The sequence below is a fragment of the Ambystoma mexicanum genome, chromosome 2q (assembly GCF_040938575.1).
Source record: "Ambystoma mexicanum isolate Mex_15411 chromosome 2q, UKY_AmexF1_1, whole genome shotgun sequence".
Classification (NCBI taxonomy): Eukaryota; Metazoa; Chordata; class Amphibia; order Caudata; family Ambystomatidae; genus Ambystoma; species Ambystoma mexicanum.
Window position 1 is genome coordinate 1,408,844,786 of NC_090924.1, and position 18,858 is coordinate 1,408,863,643.

The 18,858-nt window shown below is 47.4% G+C and overlaps 1 protein-coding gene across 2 annotated transcripts in view; it reads left to right on the forward strand.

The window, feature by feature from the left end:
* DAZL (deleted in azoospermia like) overlaps window positions 1–18,858 on the forward strand; it is an 890,646-nt gene that overhangs the window by 212,664 nt on the left and 659,124 nt on the right. For both annotated transcript variants that reach the window (XM_069646760.1, XM_069646761.1), the window contains exons 2-3: window positions 13,769–13,915; window positions 14,001–14,092. In XM_069646760.1, the coding sequence (XP_069502861.1) occupies window positions 13,769–13,915; window positions 14,001–14,092 (239 nt within the window). The remainder of the gene's footprint in view (window positions 1–13,768; window positions 13,916–14,000; window positions 14,093–18,858) is intronic.

Sequence of the window (18,858 nt, forward strand, 5' to 3'; positions counted from 1 at the left end):
ACGTTCTAAGATTAGAGTCAGATATCTCCAATCCATACTATCAAATGCCCGGGAAGCGTCCTGGGCGGCCACTGCAAACTCTTGTTGTGTCCTTCGCCCCACATCTGTAACGTCTATTTACCTTCTTATATTGTCCTGTGTGTTGGGGTCCGTGATGAAACCCGCTTGATCATCATGTATTATGTACGGCAGGATGGCAAGTATCTTCTCATAAATTTTGGCATCAGTGTTCAGTAACGCTATGGGACGGTAGCTTGCATAGTTGTAGGGATCTTTTCAGGGCTTCAAGGGCAGTATTGTGGTGGACCTTTCCATGTCAGGTGTTACCCTCCCATCTTCTCTGATACTGTTAGTCAATGGACCGAGTAATTGAGTATGAAAGGTTTTTTAGTACCCATTGCTGAAGCCAACTGGGCCCGGAGTTTTATTTGCCGGTAGAGCTGAGATGGTGTCACTGAACTCTTGAGTCAGGATCGGGCTCCCAAGGCTGATTCTGTCTTGTTCTGTTATCTGGGGCAGGGGGAGAGAGTTTATATAAGAGATTTGCTGCGTGGGGTGCAGTTTTTCGTTACCTAAGAGTGCCTCATGGAAATGTTTCATTATCTTTATTTTATCTGGCTCTGCTGTGTGTGGTTTCCCGTGTTCATCGCTCAGTTGTACTGTGTAGTTACGGGCTTTACGTTTCCTCAGTTTTGCCGCTAGAAATCGGTATGCCTTACCCCCGTGGATGTAGTAGGACTGTTTCGTGCGGAGTATTGATTGGGCCATCTGATCCGCTGTCTGGTTCTCGAGCTGGGCTCTGATTTTCCGGAGTGCTCGTAGGGATTTCCTTGAGCGGCAAGCTTTGTGTTGTGTTTCTGCATTTTTCACCTCCGTTTCTAACCGGTGTGTCACTACTGTTCTTTCTCTGTAATATGCCGCTTCCTGTGACATAAATTCTCCCCTGATCACCGCCTTCCCTGCATCCCATATTGTCCCCCAACTAGTTTCCCCATTATCGTTTTTCTTGAAGCAGTTGTTTATGGAGGTCTCAATGTGTGCTCTAAGTGCTATGTCTCTCAGTAGAATTTCATTTAGTCTCCAGGGTGAGGTTCGTTTCCCAAACAGGTGTGGTTTATTTTCAGAGTATCACAGTTGGCCTACCAGGTCTCAATGCCGCACGACGTGTTCCCAGACACCATGAGAGGAGAGAGCGAACCGCGGTAAATCAGTCATATATATATTTCTGAGGCTTGTGGAATCTGCTTAGATCACATGCTGTGCATAGGCCGACATCTAGTGGAAGCTGCGGAGTATTACAGTTTGTTTTTCGAAACTCGAAAATGGGCGTCGACACAGGCGTGCCAGTAATACTATCCCTAGTGTGACGTCCACTGTACCCAAGATCCCTCACGCGTCTAGGATCCTCAGATTGTTTTTTTCCGCCATACTGGTCGGAAGCATCTTGCGGAGTTCCCTGGCCTTAGATATACTTTTGCTTATTATTGAAGTTTAAAATTATTTATTAACATCCTTCCCCACCCCAACGTCGACCCTCGACACTCGACGACGGCTGGAGAAGACATCGACCGTCGGTTGCTGCACGACGGATCTGGGCCTCGGAAGGCCGCTGGCCTCGGCCCGGGCCTAGTAGGCCGCTGGCCTCGGCCCTGCAAGTAAGGAGAGTGGGGGGTGGTACATACTCTTCACTCTTGGTATATAGGTACACCGTTAGGTACCCCTTATATATTTCCTACACTTACCAGCCCGCTGCCTCAAATTGCGTATGGAGGGTACCCCTTTCCAATTCTGCCCCAAGTGCAACCGCAAATACCCTTGGGTCGATAGGCACGCCACGTGCAATCTCTGCTTGCCGAGGGACCACCCGAAGCGAACTGCAGAGCGTGTAGTCGGTTTAAGCCTAAGACACTTAAGGACCGTTCGACAAAGCGTTGGGCCCACCACGCCAGGCAGGCGGCCATGGCAGCGGAGGGCGCCTTCAGCGATGGCAGCGACGCCGTACTTTCGGACGGCGAGGGCATTACGGCGTCGAAAGACTGCCGAGCGCAGGTCCCCGACCTCGGAAGGTTGTCCGGCAGGGCGGCTATGGGGAAGACCCCCGGCGACGCAAGCGCTACACACCCTACACACACTAAGCACACTAAGTCCAACCGAATCTCGACAACGTCGACTTCTCGGAAAGAGGCACAGATAGAACGGTCCGACTCGGTGTCCTCTGGGCGCTCTCGATCGAGATCGCCTCATGACGCAAGGCAATCATCCACTCTTGCCAAGAGTGCCTCGCTCCCTAGATTAACGGAAGTTCGATCGTCGGAAGACGAAGACGACTTCCACCCCCAGGCCGCGCTCCAGGAGACCGAGGCCGCAGTTATCACCAGCGAGGCCCCACGCTTGAAACACACAGATACCTCCCCAGACCCTCGACGACAGCCGTCGAAAGTCTCTGGGGCCTCCAAGGGGCAGGGAAAACATTTTTCCACGCATGGGGAGAGGGGGAAACAGCGGAAAGCACAGCCTTCCACTCCTCTAAGACCATCCTTCCACCCTAAGCAGACAGACAAACACAAATCTACTGGGACATCAACATCCAGCAAGGGTACCCTTGAGTCCCCTAAGTTGCCTACTAAAGTCACTACTAAAGTCATACCCTGTTCCAAAGTATGGTCCAGTGAAGACATAGACAGGGTCATGTCAAGGAAGTCTTCCTTAGCTGATTTTTATGAAAAAAACCCAGAACATTTCCTTTCGTATGACCCTCGAGGGGCCACACCCTCAGGCTCCTCTGATCCTATCCCCCTAAGTAAAAAGGCCCGGTTCGAAAGACCTGAACCCTTCGAGGTGCAGCCTTACTCTACTCCATACTCTACTCCACAACAGGAGTTTGAAATTATGGAGGAAGAAACCGGGACTGAATACTATGCGGATGATGAGGACCTGGAGGAGATAGAAGATGAGCAGGAAATTTACAGAGTAGATTCCCCGGTAGAGAGCGAAGCCCCAGTTACCGACTCGCCAGTCGATAACCAGCCCCTCCTTAATGAAGTTCTCGCTCGCGCAGCAGAACATTTTCACATCGACACCCATGGTGTACAGGAGGAAAGGGACTTCGCAGAAGAGTTGGTGGGAGAGAGGAGGCCGGTCGCTCAGACCATCCCTATCCTTAAATCCATCCAACGTAGAATAGATCCATCCCTGGTGAATCCTAACCTCACCAGAGCCGTCAACCCCAGAGTCGAAAAACTTTTTCGGGCAGCCCAGTCTGACCCTCTTTATATAAGAGGACATCTCAAACCAGACTCCCTAGTGGTTACCAACACTCGGAAGAGGGCTGGGACACCCTTATCGTCATCAGAAGCTCCTCCCGACAAGGAGAGCAAAAAACTGTACGGGTTTGGCAGGAAGGTAGCCTCAACGTCCGCCTACCAAGCAAGGATTGCAAACTCCACCACCCTGTTGGCAAGTTACAACTGCCATCAATGGGAAGAGGTCGCGGCGCTTATAGCCTCTGCTCCTGAACCGTTAAAGGGCCAGTTGGCTCGGATCTCGGCAGAAGGGAGAGCCGTGTCTGGTTGTGGTTACGGCAGTCGGGGTTCAAAACAGAAACCCAGGCTTCATTAATAGACAAGCCGGTGGAACCCGATCTATTGTTTGGAAAAGCGGTCGAAGACGCACTTAAGAATGCCAAGGACGAATACGAGACTCTCAAATCCCTTGGCCAGCTTACCAACAAACCCCCTAACCAGAGGGGGAACAGTAATTTTCGTCGCCCACGCGGCCAAAATTCACAAAGAGGCAACTATGCCCAAGGACAGGGTACACAATGGAACAACAACCAGCAGTCTACCCAAAGTTACGGCAGGGGTAACAAGAGAGGTCGTGGAAGAGGCAGAGGCAGCCCCAACAAGGGAGGTGGCACGCCTCCACCAAAGCAGTGACGCTCAGTTCAGGGTCCCTTCTCACGCAACCCCAGTAGGGGGACGCATTTCCAACTTCACCCAGGCTTGGGAAGGGATCACCTCAGACAGATGGGTGCTGTCAACAGTGTCCACAGGATATTGTATAGAATTACTGCAGCGTCCCCGGAACCACCCTCCACGACAAAGAATACACTCCTTAGAACATCAGAAGATCCTTCTCGAGGAGATCGCCATTCTGCTAGAAAAGGACGCGATAGAACTCGTCCCAGGACACCAGGTAAACAAGGGTATCTATTCAACTTACTTCCTTGTGCCAAAGAAAGATTTGACAATGCGCCCAGTATTGGACTTACGGCCTGCCAACAAGTATGTCAAGCCCCAAAAATTCCGTATGACCACGCTACAAGAGGTAATCCCCCTCCTAAAAAAGGGGGATTACATGGCAACCTTGGATATGAAAGATGCTTATTTTCATATTTCCATGCTCCCAGCGCACAGAAGATACTTGCGCTTCAAGGTGGACAGCCGCCACTACCAATTCAAGGTACTGCCCTTCGGGATAGCTTCAGCACCAAGGGTGTTCACCAAGGTACTGGCGGTGGCAGCTGCACACTTACGCAGGGAGGCAATCCCAGTGTACCCTTATCTGGACGACTGGCTCATAACGGGGGAAACCCCAGGAATTTGCAGGTCAAACATTCAGAGGACAATCGACCTACTCCACGAATTAGGCTTCTCTATCAACGAGAAGAAGTCAAGTCTGGTGCCAAGCACTTCAAAACAGTTCCTACGAGCAATCCTAGATACTCAAAAAGGGTTGACCTTCCCTTCGGAAGAGAGAATTCGGAATATACTACTGCAAATTCCACATTATCAGTCAGGTCAACAAATAACGGTACGCAAAGCAATGCGGTTACTGGGCATGATGCCGTCATGCATTTACCTGGTCCCCCACGCGCGTCTGCGCATGCGTCCCATGCAGGAATGGTTGGCGAAACAGTGGTCTCAGGCAAGTGGTCAGTGGGACGATCTAGTGGTCGTTTCGCCAACACTCGTACAGAGCTTAGACTGGTGGACAAGAGAGAATCTCGCAAGGGGAAAACGCTTTTACGATCCAGAAGTACAGGCAGTGGTGACTACAGATGCATGCCTGACTGGGTGGGGAGCTCACCATCTCCACCACACAGCTCAGGGTCTCTGGTCTCACTCAGTAGCCAAGAACCACATCAATCTGCTAGAGCTTCTGGCAGTATTCCGAGCGCTTCGGGCGTTCGAGCACCATCTGCTAAACTTGTCGGTGCAGATCCGGACGGACAGCACGACAGCCATATTCTATCTGAACAAACAAGGAGGGACTCGTTCGTCAAATCTGTCCAAGCTTGCCCAGAAAATCTGGATATGGGCACTCAGACGGAACATCTTCCTGTCATCACAACATGTTCCAGGGGAGCTCAATTCCCTAGCGGATGCCCTAAGCAGAGACTCCCTCCCAGAAGAACACGAATGGGTCCTTCACAGAGATAATCGTAGAAGATCTCTTCTCTCGGTGGGGTTTCCCCACTATAGACCTATTCGCCACAAGCGAAAACAAACAATGCCCAGGATTTGCATCCAGGTTCCCCCAGCCAGACTCCCAAGGGAACGCCCTGTGGATGAACTGGTCAGGGATGTTTGCGTACGCTTTTCCACCAACCCCTCTCATCAGGAAGGTGGTGTACAAGATGAACAAGGAATCGATAACGCTCATTCTAGTTGCTCCCATGTGGGCGAGACAACCATGGTTTCCACACCTACGCAGGATGGCGGTGTGCAAGCCCATCAAACTCCCAGCCTGGTACAACCTACTGTCCCAGCAGCAAGGTCAAACAGTGCACCAGGAACCCAACTCAATGAACCTGGCAGCATGGCTCCTGAGGTCATAGAGTTTGGCCATCTCAATTTACCACAGAGGTCCTAAAAGAATCCAGGAAACCAAACACAAGGCACTGTTACTTTGACAAGTGGAAGAGATTCGTTATTTGGTGCCAGAATAAACAAATCAACCCAGTTGATTGCACTCCTTCCAACGTTGTAACATACATGCTCCACCTGCTGGACGCAGGTTTGGTTTTTAACTCTCTGAAAGTACACCTGGCAGCCCTCTCGGCTTACACCACATCCCATAACAAAGTATCGTGGTGGAAAGTACCAGTAGTTAAAGCCTTCATGGAAGGGAGTAAAGAGACTTCACCCTCCTATTTCGAACCCACCGCCAGGATGGGACCTCAATGTGGTGCTAGCTAAGCTCATGGGCCCCCCTTTCGAACCCATGCATAAAAGTAGTCTCAAACACCTGACTTATAAAACGGCCTTCTTAGTAGCCATTACCTCTATAAGAAGGGTCAGTGAAATTCAGGCTCTGTCAGTGCAGGATCCTTTCTTTACTATCCACAAAGACAAACTGGTTTTACGCACACACCCTAGGTTCTCACCTAAATTTATATCTAAGTTCCATGTAAACCAGTCCATCGAGCTTCCGGCTTTCTTCCAGAACCCGCAAAGCTCAGCTGAGGTGAAACTACACACCCTTGATGTGCGTAGGGCGGTCCTCTACTATGTAAATAAAACCAGACCGCTAAGGAAAACAGATCAACTGTTTGTCTCCGTAGCTACAGGCAGAGAAGGGGATCGCATCTCTAAAGGCGCGATCTCGAAGTGGATTATCAACTGTATACAGCTGTGTTACTCTCTTTCTGAAAAAACTCTGCCTTTTACGCCAAGGGCCCATTCTACTAGAGGCATTGGGGCCACTCTGGATTTCATTGCAAATGTTCCCCTCGACACCATTTGCAAAGCAGCTACTTGGAGCTCTATTCACACTTTTACTCAGCATTACTGTATTGACACTCATTCCAAGACAGATACACAAGTGGGACAAGCGGTTCTAAGACACCTGTTTGCTCATGACCCTTCTCACATCCCACCTCCTTCTTCTGGTACTGCTCGCTAATCTATGCACAGCATGTGATCTAAGCAGATTCCACAAGCCTCAGAAGGGATACTTTACTCACCGTAATCGTATTTCTGATGCTTGTATCTGCTTAGATTCACATGCGACCCACCCTTCCTCCCCTCCGAGAGAAGGCGCATGATTGCTTGTAGTCTTACCTCTGTCTATCTGCTTGGATTATCTGTACTCACGCTACTCCTCATGCTTCCTCATGTCAGAAAAAATACAATCTGAGGATCCTAGACGCGTGAGGGATCTTGGGTACAGTGGACGTCACACTAGGGATAGTATTACTGGCACGCCTGTGTCGACGCCCATTTTCGAGTTTCGAAAAACAAACTGTAATACTCTGCAGCTTCCACTAGATGTCGGCCTATGCACAGCATGTGAATCTAAGCAGATACAAGCATCAGAAATACGATTACGGTGAGTAATGTATCATATATATATATATATATATATATATATATATATATATATATATATATATATATATATACATAATACATCATCATTCTACAGTATTATTCGGTCCGCCCCTATACGTGACATACAAGCTAGGGTTCGGTAATTGACAGTTATGCACATAACGTCATTCAGTCTAAACATTAGTATTTCTAGCCGAGGCTGCAGAGACAGTTTTCTGTTATGGGGAACACAGGGCATCGGCACAAGGAAGGATATCATGTTCTAGCAGGAAGACATTCCAACCAACGTTATCTGTTCGCTGCGCTCATGGGCTAAGGGTCAGGCAGTTCTGAAGCAGAGAAATACCATTCTCCTTGAAGGAGCACCGTTAGTTGCATATAATTCTCATTTAACTGCCTTTTACAACAGCACTTGCAAGAAAGGCTGGCACCTGGGCTTCTGATCAGCCGCAGCGTTTGTACAGCTTCAAGGCTTTACCGAATAAGAAAACAATGTATTTCTGCAGGGTTTCACATTCCTGGCTTATATTAGCATTCAGAGTTCAAGCTATGGCTTCGCACCGTGTGTGGGTCTGAAGCATAGAATATGTTTGCAAAGCGTTACAGAAAAGAAAATGGAAGGCATTTACAAAATGGACTCCCAATGTTCACATTCAGGTTTCATAGTTTGCAATGTTTGTCACATGATTCGATTTGCTTCTGGCCAACATACTTTTCATACTATTTGTGTCACAGGTTTCCCCCCTTCTCACCTGTCTGTATTGTTGGTTCGTGATCTTCGAAGATGTCTTCTTTCGCACTGTTCGTGTTTTGTATAACCCTGTACGTGGGTCCTCGGGTTCCAGCATGCGGTTCGTGACCCTACTCCAGGAAGCGTTCAGATGTCCGGGAAGAAGTCCAGGAAATGGCGAGGTGCGCACTCGGAGATACGACTGTGATGGCAATCCAGGGAATGCAAGGTGAGGAAAAAAAAGGGGAAGGATGAAAGAAGAGGAAATTCAGGGGACCGGGAACCAGGAATCGGAGGTAATCGCTGTACGAACTCCGGCAGCACGCGTCTGACTACTGCAAGCGGTAGCGTTGAGACGTGCAGGGCCGCAGGGGCATGTCTGCTTTGTAGAACGTAGAGCGAACTACGTGGAGACTGGCAAACAGTGTTCCGCGATCAGCGGCCATGCTGGGAGTACTGCTGAGCTCAGTCCCCTATAGGTCAGGGACCACGAAGTCCAGAAGGGACGCGTACGATGGTTCATGACAATTTGGGCTATGTGATTACATTTACAGTTTCACACGCCTTGTCCCATGCTTAAAATGTGCGGAAGTGAGACCCAGCTAGGGTTGTCACGTTATTGTTTTTATGGCGGTATGATAACCTTCTTGACTGTATATCATGGTTATTGCGGTATAGCAGGTGGAGTTAACTAATCTTAACAAATATTTTCTTAAAGGACATAAATTGTCAGCATTTTGAAACTTTATTTTTAGCTGATCCTCCAGGAACTCTAAGGCGGCTGCAGATTTGGCCTTTCATGGCGCTCACTCGTTGATCCCCTTGAATGAAAGAGTGACTAGTGGAAATGTTAAAATGCACATTTTGAGCAATGAGCTTGCTGCTCAGTCACAGGTCATCGCTTTGAAAATCGGCCTCGACCTGCATTATTTTGGAACCACATTGCATGGGCATCATAACCCCTCGCTGCGATCAGTCATAAAAGTTTTTATTTTTTTATTTGTTTTGGTTTCTATGGTTTACAAATTGAAAACCTTTAACCAAGTTATTCACATGAAAAAGCCTTAAAAAAAGATACAAAACAACATAATAAAGGAAAAGAAGAAGAGAAAAAAAAGAATAGAAAAGAGCAATTTCCTTCCATCTCATAGATATTCATTGCAAACTTTTTAAACAAAACTCCATCAGTACATTACAATTACAAGAAAAAAAACTTCCCACTTTTTCCATGTTCAGATATCCTTACAGGTACTCAACATTTTCCTTCAGATCATAGTCATAAAAAGAGGACCTGGACCAACCATTCCTCTACCAATATCCCACCAAAAAGAAAAGACAAAAAAGAAAAAACTAAGAACTCTGGGATCTTAATCGGCAACTGGATTAGCTCCAAGGAACCAAGACTGATTGTACCGTCTTAAATTGTTTCTCCCTCTCATTTTCCCACTAGACCATGATCTTCAAACATTTCTTCAAACATTTTTTAAAGATGGCAACTATGAGTCTTAACAGGGCTAAATTGAGACTTATTTTGTCACCCTCTATCAGGATTCTCCATCATTCGTCCACATTTCTGGTGAGGTTTGTTTCAAGGTTTCAGAGATTCTGTTATGTTTTGTTCTTTACATAGTCTACAACCTAGTTGACATTTATTCTTCTTTCGTCTCTGTGTTACTTCTCTTGTCTCTAAGATGTTAAAGCGAAACCGCATGTACAAAGACGTCAGATACCAGTTGGGGAACAATTTCAGGTAACTCGGTATGTGTTCAGCCGTCGAGGTTCCATCCAGAAATTCTTGTACTTCCCGATCTCTTCCTGCTTCTCTATCCAATCTCTGGTACATAATTTGTTTTGGTTTTAACAGGTTTCCACAATAAATCTTCTTCTGTTTCGTTCAGGTCCTGTAATATTGCTTGGTAAATACTCTACTATTCCTTCAAACCTTCGTCCGACCTGTCTTTCATTGCTCTCTTGACCACCTTAAAGCCCTCTGTCAATGCTTCTTCCAAATATTTGCGATAAAATTGAATAGCTTTCCATTCGGCTATGGATTTTAAAGAGGTTAGTGCCAGTTCTCTCCTTATGATTTGGATTAGGAAAGACTTTGGGAGTTGGAGAACAGAATTCCAAAAACCCCTTTTAAGATCGACCATGCTCGAAAAGGGAGAAAGATAGACGTTTCCGCTGCATAAGAAAATATCTGTACTACTTTCATCCTGTAAAAGGAGACTAGAGGGCTAAGACTGAATCTACAGTACTTTCTTAACAGGATCTTCCCTTGGGATGCCAGGTTAACAACTTTTCTTCTTAGTTCCAATATTCCTGGAGCCTCCCTCTTGCTGTTGTTGATGCAAACTCCTAGATAAGTGACAGAGTTAACCTCCAAGATCTTAGGAACCATGCATACTTATTCTTCCTTTGGATTTTACACTCCCCGCAAGCCTTAGAATTCTTGAATTGTCCAGGTTGATAATCAATTTGTTAGTTTCTACATACCCAACTGGGTTCTGATCTATAAGCACAATATCGTCTGCATAAAGTAATCTCCCAATTTTTGCTCCAGCAAGCTTCAGTGGAAAACAACTGATTTCTGAAAATGCTTCCTTGATGTCTGAAACAAACAGATAGTAAAGTTCTGGGGCCAGTGGGCAGCCTTGTTTCAAGTCCCTTTTTATGGATATTGGCTCAGATAGCAGTCCCGTTTTGTCCAGCCTGATTCTAATAACTGTATCTGAATATAGGTCTTAAATATTTTCTGTAATGATACCCGGACAGTTCCATCTTCCAAAATCATGTTTTCCAGCCATTGTACTCCAAGCTATTATGGGTTTCAGCAGAATTGCTGCGAAGACCTTGCCAACCACATCCAAGAGAGAAATGGGCCTATAAATTCCTGCATCTGATATAAGCCCTTTTTTAAAAATAGGCACAATCACCGCCTCTTTCCAAGTAGTAGGTATTTTCTCATTTCTTACAATGTATTGAAAGAGGCGATGAAGATATTTTGCCCATTCTGGGATGTTACTTTTCAGTATTACATTTGTCTGCCCCTCCGTACCCGGCGCTCTGGAATGTTTCAGTGTGTTTAGGATGGTTTCGATTGCGGTAATATCAATGTCCAACACATCTTCCGTCTCTTGGAGGATTTTATTTCATTTTATCTCTGCAATTTACACCATGCCATCTCATTGTAGAATTTACAGCACTCCGACATTTTTATCGGATTTGCCATCATTGCATCTTGTGAGGCCTCTATTTCATTAATTGATCGCCAGATTTCGGTAGTGTTTTTTGTTTTTGTTTGTTTTGATAACGCTTTATCCCATTAAAGGGAGAAAAGTCACTCATGTGAGGTCTGAAAGACCATGTCATTGTGTTTCTTTTGTCAAAATGTCATAGCCAACATACACTAACCGAAAGATTGCATGTTGATCAAATCACTATAGCGTGTTTACCATCTGCCTGGTCTATTATAAAGGTATGATGTTGGAATCACCACTGACCATGTAATCCTAACAGGACAGCGTTCAGTGGGCGCAGTTGATATCTTTCAATACATGTTCATTTACCTTCTTAAAGATAGTGGCACAAAAACATTTTGAAAATGACAGTTAAAATAGATATCGGCACATATATGGCCTAGACCACCACATCACCATAGCCCCATCATTACCATTTTCCCCAGTTCTGAGCGCATTAATACCCTTGTCATGTGAGTTGAGACAGAGGAATGCTTTCATGGATGGTGTCACAAATCGAGGATAGACCTGAGAAATGTCTCACCTCCATTGCTCTGGATACTTCAAATTGAATGTCGAATCTGTCCTGCATGCTTGAGTCCAGTGCCATATGCAGAAGGCAGGTAAAAGGATCAAGCGAAGCAACAACTCTAGTGCCAATGTACAAATCTACAGGGAGGACAGTTGGGGGAGAGGGGGGGCAGTTTATAGCACAAAACACTGCTGGGCCCAGTATTCATACAGTCTACAGAGCTAATGTTTTTTGTGAACATGCATCAGAAGGGCATCCAGTTCATTAACCTCCTCCACCCCACCTCCTGCCCCCCCCCATTGAATTCTGGGATGTGTAGTTCCCCATCTTTCAAATTGGTGCCAAAACTACAAATTGGATGATCTTTTACCCGACTCCACTGATCACAGAGAGCGAGCGGTCACAGCATCAAAGCTGCATTTAATAATGTGGCCTCACTTTCCCTATGCTCTTGTTTGCCAAACAAGGCCCCCTTGGCAAGACGTCACATCCCACAGTGCAGGATCCAGACTGCGCAGCACTTGCTTACTGCAGCCTTTCCAAATCAGATTGAAAAGCTCACTTAATAGCTGCAGGCCCTAAAACGGTTTACCGGTATAAACAACGTGACGGTTATTATAATTCATTTAAGCTGTTCAGGCTATCTATAACAGTATGCCGGTATACTGTTACACCCCTAGATCCAGCCATACCATCCTGACTTATCATTTTGTGAACACATCTTTCTCTTCTGGTGTTTAGATGCACAAGGTGTGGATGTAATGTTTCCTTACTGCAATTGCTATTGTACTTCTAGTTCATAGTGTCCCATTCTCATATGAATCCCCCATTATGTATTATTTCCTTCTAATCCTTTATTATGACTGGAGAGCTAAGAAATGTGTGGTAATCATGAGTAGGAGTACCATGAACTCTAAACAATTGTGGTTCAAAAAGATGGCTGTGTTTAGTATTTTGTTAAGTCGGGTTAGACCAAATTCCTATAGGAACTAGAGAAATGTCTACAAACAGAAAGATGTACCTAAAGGTTGTCAATGATGGGCCCACACAAAGCGGATTTTCCTAATGTGTCCAATCCCCAAAGTTGTTAACTTATCCTTTACAGTCCTTGTCCCACCTGAGACATCCTGCTCTAGAAATCAATGGCCAAAGGATGTGGCAAAAAGAAAGTTCCAAATCCTAGTCTTTACAAGTATTTAGCCCCATGGCTACACTCTTATTTCTGAACAATTGTTAAAAGACTTAGCCAGCAGAAGAGTTCACAAATCCTTCTTTCAAGTGTTTAGCCCTACCCTAACCAAACATAAGTGATCCTGGGAAGTTTCTTCACTGTCTGTACCCATCTTTGGTCTTCCTGCTTTCATCTTGTCTCTAAGATCTTTCCAAAGTATCGGGCATCTCCGGGTTCCTTTTCTCAGACTCGAGTAGCACCTGATTTCTCCGGCTTGGACTGGGTGTCCTGCAACACCTTTTGCGGGATGAGGGTTCTCGGAATTGTTCTTGAGATCTTTCCTAGATGTTTGGTTTCTTCTGCATTCTCTTGAACGGGAAAGCCAGGGAGTGGAGCACAGTTGTTCCAGTGAATGCCCAAGAAACCCAAGCTCTGGGAGGGATCTCAAGAGAACAATGAAGAAACCCAAGCCTTGGAGGAAGCCCCAAGTGAATGATGAGAAACCTGATCCTGCAGAAAAGCTTATGGGAAATCCCCACAAGAAGAGATAGTGTGCTGCAAGCTTTCAGATTTTCTAAAGAGCTGTAACTGCGCAGCACCTAAGGGCTCTAGTCATGCGCTGGAAGAAATTTTAGATTATGGACTAGGGCTACAATGTTAAGTACAGCAAGTCACTTGCACACATTATATCGTTTGATTTGGAGTGTTTTAGTTGAACACTTTTGTGCAGAGTTATTCTAATGTGTTCCTTCTCATATTTAGTCTTCTACAGTCTCCGAATCACCAAATGCAAATATTGCTAGAGAGGATGAGACTCACTCCTCGCTGACCACTACAAGCCAGGGATATGTTTTACCAGAGGGGAAGGTCATGCCAAATACAGTCTTCGTTGGTGGAATTGATATCAGGGTAAATAACTTTTTTTTATTAACTTATTTCTCTTTGCATGGATGTTTGTCATGTCTCTGCATTTCATAGTCTGTCTGTTTTTCAGATGGATGAAATTGAAATTCGTGATTTTTTTGCAAGATTTGGTGCTGTGAAAGAAGTTAAAATAATCACTGACCGGACTGGTGTGTCTAAAGGGTGAGTGGTCCTTTATCTTTCCCAAAATAAATGGTGCATTTTTTATTGCTGTTCTTGCTTTCCGCATAATACTCAAACTCATGCCGCATTAAAGAACTAGTTCCGTAGCCTTGTATTTGTTTGTTTCAGGGGTGTGCCCTACAATTTCCTTTTGATAGTTTTCCATTCCACCAGTCCTTGAAATAATACTGATAACAATTCCTAGGTATCACCAACTGAACGGCATTCCAAGTCATTTGATTTTCACTCCCACTGGTGTTTAAGCCTAGGGAACGATATCTCCCCAAATCTAATACAACTTATTCTTTTGAAAGGTAAAGCAAACAAGAAGAGACAAAAATATGTAGAATAAAACAGATGCTACATGTTGTGGGCGGAGGTCTATAATTGCGTATTTTGTCTGTATTGATGCATATGTGGGTAATGAAAAAAACATCTTATTAGATCCCAATGATTGGCTGAGATTTGTGGCCACCGGTTCACCCATACATTCTTATGTGTCCCACACAGTAAAACCTCTGCACAGAAACTGTGGTTGAGCTTCTTAGCTCACGTGTTGACCCCTAAAGATGAACATTTAGATCCACCATGCTTACTAAGTTGCAACAAGTGGATGTAAGTGGATGTACGTGCAGGTTTGGGCAAGCCATGAAGAAACAATCATCTCCTGATTTTTTTTATTAACTTAATTTCTGAATCTGTGAATCTGCTTAGAATCGCATGCTTTGCATATAGTCTGACATCTAGCGGAAATCGCGGAGTATTGCATCTTTTTTTTCGAAGATCGAAAAGGATACGTTGACATGAGAGTGACTGTAACACTATCCCTACTGTGACGTGTTGTATACCCCAAAATCCCTCGCGCGTCGAGGTCCCTCAGATTTCTTTTTTCTTCCAACCTAGTTGGGCGCCTTTGCGGAACTCGCAAGCGTTCGTGTTGCTAACTTTGTCCCCACGACCTCCTGTCGTCTACTCTCCTGACTAATCTTCTCGACGACTGCCTCGTGAGTTTCCTGTCGCCGAAGACATCTTCAACCTGCTCGGCGACTGTTCAACTGTTCGACAACTGTCGACCTCGTGACCTCGGCCCTCTGGCCAGGCCCTTACCATAGGGAGAGTGGGGCCCTGGGTTTACTCTTGTCTAAGAATGTATTTCTTCAGCATGGAGTCTGGCATGGATTCACATGCTCATGAATATTCCCTGTCGTCAGGCTGGGAATCTTTGGTAAAAGAACAGTTTCAGTTTAGTTTCTAAACTGTCTTTCTCCTATGAACCAATCACTGAGCTCTGGCTCATTCTGCCCCCAGCCAAGGACTGCCCTCTACCCAAACCCCTCCTCTGGCAGTTTTCTTCAGATTTTTACTGCACGTTCAAGTGTTGGGAGTTCTCGTGATTCGCTCTTCAAGCTTTCTTGCTGCTTTTTCAGTTTTTGAGAGTTAAACTCTATTTTTCGGTCAATGAAGCCTGTGTGCTCCATCGATCATCTGACAAACGGGGACCAGTTTTACAGATTTTTCAGCGCCCCTCAAGGGATGTTTTCGTCGAGTTTTCTTGGCTTCCAGAAAATTCTTCAGGCCTACACCGCGCGGATCATGTCTGACGAGAAGGACGGCGCTTCCCTCTTCAAGCTTTGCTCCGACTGCGGTTTGAAGAATATATACATGGACAACAAGCATTCTCAGTGTCTGTATTGCCTGCACCCGACACATAAGGAGGAAGACAGTGTGATTTGCCGTGGCTTCTCGAAGCGCACGTTGAAGGATCGTCACCAACGGTTGGAATTATGGCTGCAGGCCAAGGTCTCTGCACCGGGTGGTACCCATGGGCATGCCTCTCCCGGATCGGGAAACCTGAGCGTGCTTCGAAGTCCTTTCAAAGCGCCTCACCCGTAGGGACCCAACACAAGGCCACGCACTGCAAGTCTGCTTCCGTCGGGGCCGCCGCCGCTGCTGCGGGTCTCACGATGGTCAGGGCGCGATGTTCATTCCCATCTGCATCGATAGCCAGTCAACGCTCTGGTTCTTCATCCAAGAGAAAGTTGGATAACCCAGGTAAGCTGAGGGAAAATCTGGAGAAGACTAGACAGGAGAAGGCCAAGCAGGGTATGGTGTCTGGCCTACCCATGACGGAGTAGGCCAAACAAGGGGTGCAATCTAGCTCCGAAGGAGAAAGCCAAACAGGACCAGGCTTCCAACCTGGCCGTGAAGGAGAGGGCCAAGCAAGACGAGTGGTCTGGTCTTTCCCTGAAGGCCCAGGTACACCAGGCGAAATGTCACCCTCCCTCGTGGCGGTGGCGTCTCTTTCAAAGGCGGTATGGGTATACCTGCAGGGTACCCCGGTGACGACAAGCGAGACCCTTCCTCCCAGCAGGGAGACTTCAACCAAGCCATTTGAGAAAACCCCGGAGAAGAGGATGCCAGACCTTGGCCTGAGATCGACTCCTCTGGACCCGAAGAAGGGTGGGGCGGGAGGCGTTGACGGCCTTCAGGGAACGGACATTTCTTTGGCTGATGAGGATGAAATCATTTTCGTCCATAACATCCAGGAGGGTGATGCCGAAGAGGGAGATGCCGTGGACTCGCCCCACACCGGCGGTGACGACGACTGGGTTACCGTTTATGGAGGTGATGACGAGGGCCCCGGACCCCACCTTTACGCCCCAGATACTGCCTAGAGATCTTTCACTGGACAACCTCTTGAACCTTCACACTAGGTACAGAGGATGCCAGAGACCCCACCGCCCGATCCTCTGTGCGCCATTACCGGCCGCCCCGTTGACACTGCGATAACCGCCGGCCAAGAAGAGGAGGAGGCACCTTACGCCTCCATGCCACCCATCGCCTCCCTGTCCACTGCTCCCCCTCCCCCAAGGGAGATGGAGTCGGATACAGTGACAACAGGCACAGATGACGACGGGGTGGGGGACCTCCTGTCGTCTCTGCCCAGAACCTCTCCTCCGGATGAGAGAGGATCTTTCCTTGCACTGATCGCCCGAGCATCAGAGCTTTTCCACCTCACGCTGGAGGAAAGGAAGAAGGAAGGCTTCTTATATCCGCGCCAGGAGGCAAATGGGAAGACAATCCTTTTGGTCCCGCTCCTGGACGATGTTTGGGATGAAGGGCTGGCTCTGATGAAGAACCCCTCTACAGCCCCATGGAAGAGACACCAGCTGGAAAAGAAGTACAGGGTGGCATACTCTTCATCCAAGTGCTTGCAGTCTCAACCGTCACCGGACCCAGTGTTCACGGTGGCCGCCAGGAAGAAACCGTTGAGTTTGGTGTCTTCTGCGTCGTCCACTCCTCTGGACAACGAGGGGAAGAAATTGTGATTTGATGCATAGAAAGGTTATCTACTTGGCGACGACGGTCAAGGCTGCCAACGCCCTTGCTATCATAGCCAGATATGACCGGGAGCTGTGGTTTAAGCTGGCTCCACTCCTGGACTTCCTCCCCGACGACAAGCGGATAACAGCTTTAGAGATCCTTCAAGAGGGCGTGGTGGCGTCGGATCACGCCATCACAGTGGCCATGGACATTGCAGACACAGAATTCCGCCAGATGGGAAATGGCGTCTGCCTTTGGCCATGTCCTTTAACAGGGACAACCTGTTTGGGAAGGCTGTAGACTAATCCCTCCAGGCCATCAAGATGGACATGGACACGGCATCAGGAGGGACGTATAGCCGGTCTTTAAGGGATTTCATTGGGGGCTCTTCCTCTTACCCCCGGCTCTCACGCTCTTTGACTCAGGCAAGAGGGGCCACTTCAAGGCCTTAGAGTGGACACCGTCGTCATCAGGGACCGCAAGGCGGCTCGTCGACCTCCAAGCAAGATTGAACCGGCTAGGACGTCGGGCCCCCACCCGTGCACCCTTGTGGGAGGCCGGCTGGCGAACTTCGTCTGCGTGTGGAAGACCATCTCCACCTACCGTTGGGTGCTGGAAGCTCTCGCCCACGGACACACTATAGAGTTCCAACAAAGTGTCCTTGAATACAATGCTGCCGCTGGAGGTTCAGGGCAGGCCATGTTAAAGAAAGGGGCGATGGAGCTAGTTCCAAAGGAGATCCGGTGCTCAGAAGTTTACTCAAGGTACTTCTCGTACGAAAGAAACCCGGGGCATAGAGGCCCATTCTCGACCTAAGAGGACTTTGCAAATATACTAAGTCCCAGAAGTTCAGAATGGTCACTCTGCAGCACGTTGTTGGCCAGCTGGAGGAGGGAGACTTTCTGTTGTTGTTGGACCTAGATGAGGCTTACTTCCACGTCCCCATCCAAAAGGGCACTGCACGTTTCTGCGTTTTGTCGTTCAAGGAAAAAATTACCAGTTCAAGGCTCTTCCCTTCGGACTGAAGTCGGCGCCCAGAGTCTTCCCCCAAGTGCCTGGCGACCGGTGGCGGCCCATCTGCAACTGCAAGGGATCCATGTGTACCCTTACCTGGACGACTGGCTCATTCGGGCCGGATCAAGGGACGGTCCGGCTGCTGACGGACCTGGGGTTCTTGGTGAATTATGCAAAGTCCTGCTTGACTCAATCGCAGGAAGAGCTATTCCTGGAATTCAGACTAGACCCGGTGGCCTGCCTGGCGTCACTGTCTGAGCAGAGGATATCGGCCATCCTAGGCAAAGTGCAGCGACTGTTGGCGCTGAGGGTCGCCACGTTGAGGACCATCAAGTCTCTTATCAGCATGATGTCGTCATGCATATAACTGATCTGGCTCTGCAAGTTGTGGATGCGCCCTCTACAGGAGTTCCTCAATGCCCGTTTGG